This window comes from Callospermophilus lateralis, chromosome 19, assembly GCF_048772815.1.
Source record: "Callospermophilus lateralis isolate mCalLat2 chromosome 19, mCalLat2.hap1, whole genome shotgun sequence".
In the NCBI taxonomy this organism is placed as follows: Eukaryota; Metazoa; Chordata; class Mammalia; order Rodentia; family Sciuridae; genus Callospermophilus; species Callospermophilus lateralis.
In genome coordinates, this window is record NC_135323.1 from 37,435,033 (window position 1) to 37,440,891 (window position 5,859).

Consider the following 5,859-nt stretch of genomic DNA (forward strand, 5'->3'; position numbering starts at 1 on the left):
TTGCTTTTAATCTTTTATCCTCCAAAAACCTCAACTATAACTATCTTCCTTATATTCTGCCCATCCCCCAATTTTGATTATTATAGTTTGAAAAAAATCAATTGTGCATCATATTTTTTTTTTTCAGATAAGCGGATACTGCAAAAGGTGGTTTCTGTCGGGTGGAGCAGCTCTGTACGTGTGTGCACTGTGATTCGCTCAAGAGTCCTTGCAGCCTTTGTGTGCAGGGCACACTGCCCAGCAAGTGTGCACATAGCAAAGCCACAAGAGTAACTCACACACAGCTAGAGGCAAGGCAAGGGCATTGGTGAGACCTGCATGGGAGATGGAGCCCAGGGCCTGACATCTGTCATCTGCAGCTGCAGGGTCACTCGCATGAAGATGGACCCACAGACTGGTGTGAGGTCAGCCCATGGTCACTAGGACTGTGGCCTTGAGGCTTTTTAGACATTTTCAATCCTGTGGAGGGGAATTAGGGAGGTGGGTGGACTGGATATGTTGCCATCTCTAGTCTTTCTGCTTCTTGCAAGAGCCTGGAGAAGCAGAGGTTCAGAATCATTGATTACCAGGTGCCTCTGCACAGGTGCTACCACAGTGGATTCCTGTGACCCAGAAGGGAAAGAAGCCAAGATGCTCCTCTCCACACACCAGGCCCTAAGGAGGCCCTTTTGTAAATGTGATGCTGTTTAACTCGCCCAAGCATCTGGAAAGAATCGGTTTCTCCAAAAGGAAGGAGGCACACCGTGTAAGACCTCAGAAATGTGCTGTTCCAGGAAGCAGCCAGATGCACGAGGCCACATAGCCTGTGAGTTCATCTGTGTAAATGTCTAGAGGGACAAATCCACAGAGCAGAAAACAGATTGGCCATTTTCAGCAGAGGAAGAATAGGAGTTGAAAATATTGTGGAATTCCCGTGATGGTTTCATCTTTGACCTGCATCATTGGGAAACATTTTTTTTTTAGTTCCCAAACGCAGGAGAGATTACTTTTACATTAATTAATTGATTTTTTTAAAAAAAAGTGGTTGGTTTAGGGAGAGGCAAGAGACCCAGGTTGGTCAAGAGAGGGTCTGTCCTAGGCTTGTCATTGGAAATACTGGGCAAGAAAAGCTGCTGAGGTGTGACCTGGGCCCGTGGCAATGGCACCGTCACAAGAGAGCCGCCGCCCGTCTGGGAATGAATGAAGCCAGCCCAAGTGCCAAGTCCAGACATACCAGGGGACCCTGTGAGTCTCTGGGTCTCTTCACCTGAGAACCCATCTGTTCCCTGCAGGGGAGTGGATCTTCACAGGCATCTGTCACCCACCCTTGAAAGAATCTTAATGGGCACACACATCCTCCCTCATTCAGTCCAAAATATCTATAATCTAAATATAATAAAATAGCTGTATCTAATGTCTCATTCGGGCTGCACCTGGCTTCTTCTAGCAGCTCCTCTTAAAAGACTGGCTGAGAGAAGCAAGAATGAGAATGATTATCATTTATATACATAAAATGGTTCTACCTATTATCACATCTCACAAAAATGTAGAGGGAAGATCGAGCGCACAAGACCATTGCTCAGGTAGGGCCCGAAGGTCATCCTCCCAGAAGCTAGGAGACAGTGACTTCTAGGGGATGGTTCTGGCCAGATGGGTCAAGAGCAACAAACAGCAGGTCCCTTTGAGTCCCAATTGCTGTGCTCACACTGCTTCTCAGCTGGCATATGGCACAGGATTTTCCAAATTTAAGCATGGGGAGGCTGGGCACAGTGTTGCATGCCTGTAATCCCAGCGGCTTGGAAGGCTGAGGCAGGAGGATCATGAGTTCAAAGTAAGGCGCCAAGTAACTCAGTGAGACCCTGTCTCTAAATAAAATCCAAAACAGGGCTAGGGGTGTGGCTCGGTGTTGAGTGCCCCTGAGTTCAATCCCCAGTAATCCACTCCTCCCTCCAAAAAAAAAAAAAAAAAAAAGAATGGGAAAAAGAGTCGGTAATAACAAATTTAATAGCTAAGTGTGTAACATTTCAGTGAATCATTGTACACGAACCACCGAACCATCTCCTTAAATTCAACAAGTCACGTACAACTGCTCTCTTCATTTTGAAGCTGAGGAACTCAGCACACAGGACAAACACCCAGAATCATAGTTAGTGAGGGCCAAAGAGGTCGGTGCTACTTGGAGTTTTCTCCAGGGAGGTCTCACCATCTGAAGATCTGTCCATCTGAATCCGTGCAGTGATGGAGTGACAGAAGGGTCAAAAATCATCATAACACAAAATGATTCTCAATAATGATTTAGCCATTTGTGTATTGATGTCCACTCAAACCTCCCTTCCCAGGTAGCTCCTGCACCACCACCACCACCTCCCCATTGGTGCTGACAGGACAAGAAAGCTGTGGCCGGACTGTGAAAGCCAAGGTCAAGTGTGAATCTTTCCAGAGAGGCAAGATGTAAGGAAGCCCGTGAATGGAAGGTTGGGAATGCTCAGATGGCGCCCAAAGCTTTTGGCAAGCCTGGGAAGGCCTGGCGAAGCTAGACAGGCGTACGCCTGGGAATGAGGAACCTGCCAAGGCTCAGGACTGGATGGCACTTCAACAAGAAACTATTTGAATATCAAATGATTAAAAGAGGCTCTTGGGAAAATTGATGGCACCCTTGCAAATTTTCAATAAGCCAAGCCTCTTTATATACGATTTGTTGGGGAAAAATACGACCCAACCAAATCAACACTTGATTCTTTGTCGTTTCTACAAATTAACTCATAAATTCATTCATAACCTAAAATTTACTGAATATAAGACAAATTTATGACATGGGGGAAATTTTTCTTCATTTTTCAAGATAACCTCTTAATTAAACTCCCGTCCCACTATTGACACTATGACTATTTGATTCCCGTTTAAAATGAATTTAGTTAAAGAATTCTTCTTTCCAGTGCAATTACCCCCTTGCACTGGAGAACAATGAACAGTGGGTAATGAGACCCTCTTCCATTCTCCTAACTGTAGAAGTTCTGCCCACACATCCATGTAGGCCACCAGGAAGTCCCTTCCACCACACACAGCCACCTTCCAGGACCAGAAGCTGCGGTCTGCCCTAGATCAACCTTTACCTGTGTTCCTTCATACTCCCTCTTTATCACATATCTAGACCCAAAGCAGGCAAATGACCGTTCCTTACAGGTTTGCTTAAAAGTGTCATCAAAATGTAGTGCACCTTGTATTCCAACATCCAAGGCGATAAGTTTATTTCAGAGGTTCTTGTCTGTGTGAGAGTCAGATTTCTCAAGTCTCTGTGCCTCAGAAAGAGAGAGAGAGAGAGAATACACAAATAGGTGAATAAAAATCAGTGCCTCTTTTGAAGATTTCACGTGGTGAAGCCACACACTGGCAATTTGCTTTGAGGGGGTGTGTGTGGTGGGGGGTGGGTGGGTGGATGTGTGTTTAAATTTAGAACTGACAAAAAGCCTTTGCTGAGAAATTGATGTTTCCTGCTTCTTGAGGATCAGCACCACGAAACTGTAATCTTTGCGTTTGTGTGTCGACGGCAAGGAGGCTCAAAACATGAATTTCCTCTTGATTTCTGTCTATTTTGATCATGTTTAGTAGGCATGCCTTTTATTTTACTCCACCGAGGAAGCAGTTTGGAAGGAGCAGTTTGGAAGTTTCTGGTACCTGATTGACATTGGATAAGGGGGTCTTTAAACCAAGAGGAGAGGGAGGGGGGCCGCCAGGGCCTGGGGCTGCCTAGGGTTCATAGGTGGACAGGGATCTTGGACAGGCCAGCTGGGGAGAGGTGTGCGGCGGTGACCGGCAGTCGGCGGAGGGGCAGTCGGCCCAGGGAAAGGGTCTCCAGGTGGCCAGAGCGCCTGGGTCGCGAGCGGATCCGCCCAGCAGGTGCGGAGACTGGACGGGTCGCAGTGTGCCGAGCCTTTGCTCGGTGCCCCCCCCCGCCGCCATGCCAGAGAAAATAGAGTTCGCCACTGTCGCTGAGACCCCTGCCCACCAACCGGGCCGCGCCGGGCTCGCAGCTCGCCCCACAGGGTTCAGTTTCCAAGGTCCCAAAGGCCGGGAGGCCCGAGCCCCAGCGCGCCCTAGAAGGCGCGGGCGAGTCCGCTAGCCCAGCCCTCTGGCGGCGAGGAACCCCGGCGCTGGGGGCGGGGCCGGAGCCCCACGGATCCACAGCCGCGCGGCCGCGACCGGAAGCCACGGCCTACACTTCCGGCGGGGGCAGGCAGAGCCACTTCCGGCCTAGCGGGTGAGTGAGCTCGTGGGTTCGGCTCCTCGGAATCTCCTGGTAGACGCGGCTGCGTTTGGGGGTTCGGGCCGAGCCCTGGGTGGCAGCGGGGCCCGGCGGCTGGGGACCCGGAGCGGGTGTGTGGGTGCACAGCGCGCCGGAAAGCCCGGGCAGGTGCTGCGCGGACGGACGCCTGCTTCCAATTGAGCGGCTGGAGTCCCCGCGCCAAAGCCGCTGGCTCATAGTTTAGGACCCTGACTGTGCAGACACTGCTGGGCCGACTCCTTTCCCTGTTTAAACCAAAGCCTCCACGGAGAGGGGGGCCATGGAAAGCAGCCCGTTGGTGGTGTCGAAACACAAGGCGGAGGTGGTGTGCGGGGTCCCCACTCAGGTGGTCTGCACAGCCTTCAGCAGCCACATTCTGGTGGTGGTGACCCAGTTCGGGAAGATGGGCACCCTGGTCTCCCTGGAGCCCAGCAACGTGGCCAGCGACATCAGCAAGCCGGTGCTCACCACGAGAGTCCTCCTGGGGCAGGACGAGGTAAAGTGGTCTGGAAGGGACCCGGGGTGGAGGAGCGCCCTCTCGCCTGGCTGTGCACTGTAGGAAGGATGTGGAGCATCTGGAACTCAACACAGCACATAGCGACAGCATTCCCCACACCTCTGAGGGTCTTAGGGCACCTGCCCGCCCTTGTCGCAGCTTTTGTGGGCTAGGCAGCAGACTGTATAGGGGGTGATTCTGTAACGCAGGCCTCCTCCCTCTGATCCTGTCATGATCCATTTTGTTAATGAGTGGCTCTCTGCTGAGCCTTGACAGGCTCTCCTCTGCAGGCCTGCCTTTCATGAGTCCTTCCAGAGTAGAGATATGTAGAGAGACAGGGACGCAGAAGACACCAGGGAAATAAGTTTGATGGTGCCTCTTTAACAGGTGGTTTATGCCTGCAGTGTGGAGTCTCATTGAGCTCTGAATCACTGCTTCATGGAGCTAACCGAGTGATTTAATGGCAGTGTGGGAAGCAAGTCAAGGTGGGACGCTTAATGCAAATACCAAGGAAAGCCAGGTTTCCTGCAGTCACGGTGGTTTCTGCCTTCTCTCCTCCAGCCTCTCATCCATGTCTTTGCAAAGAACCTGGTAGCCTTCGTGTCTCAAGAAGCTGGAAACAGAGCGGTTCTCCTGGCCATGGCCGTGAAGGACAAGAGTGTCGAAGGGCTGAAGGCCTTGAAGGAGGTGATCCGGGTGTGCCAGGTATGGTGACCTAGATCAGCAGTGCGCACCATTCAACAGGACTATGCGGGAGCTCAGTCCCCTTGTGGGGTCTCAAAGATCCTCCCTCCTGCACAACCAGGAGGAAAGACTTCTTCTGACTTTAGCCGTCGAAGCTGGAAAAAACATTCATGGCTCAGGTGGACTCACTGGTTGCTGCATCGTGGAGGTGGCAGAAGCAGAAGGTGTGCCTTGGGCTCCCCAAGGTGCATCTACATGAGGATGGAAAGCACCAGTCAGCCAGTGTGACTTGTGGCCCTCAGTGTGGGGAATCATTTGTAGAGGGAGGTTTTTTAAAACTTAAAGTAAATATGTATCCTAAAATCCTCACCATACTTCTTAACAATACCAAGAAATAGAGAAAGTACAATCTAGTATA

General features: G+C 50.8%; 1 protein-coding gene across 1 annotated transcript; it reads left to right on the forward strand.

Annotated features, from left to right (window-relative positions):
• The first annotated feature begins 4,213 nt into the window (after positions 1-4,213).
• Psmg3 (proteasome assembly chaperone 3) lies at positions 4,214-5,859 on the forward strand. Its single transcript, XM_076840509.1, has 2 exons — positions 4,214-4,757; positions 5,319-5,859. The coding sequence occupies exons 1-2, from the start codon at positions 4,542-4,544 to the stop codon at positions 5,469-5,471; spliced, it is 369 nt and encodes a 122-aa protein (XP_076696624.1). The 5' UTR covers positions 4,214-4,541; the 3' UTR covers positions 5,472-5,859.

Coding starts and splice junctions, on each gene's coding strand:
- Psmg3 (XM_076840509.1), top strand. CDS start 4,542: ATGGAAAGCAGCCCGTTGGTGGTGTCGAAACACAAGGCGGAGGTGGTG. Junction 4,758..5,318: donor TCCTCCTGGGGCAGGACGAG/GTAAAGTGGTCT, acceptor TCTCTCCTCCAG/CCTCTCATCCATGTCTTTGC.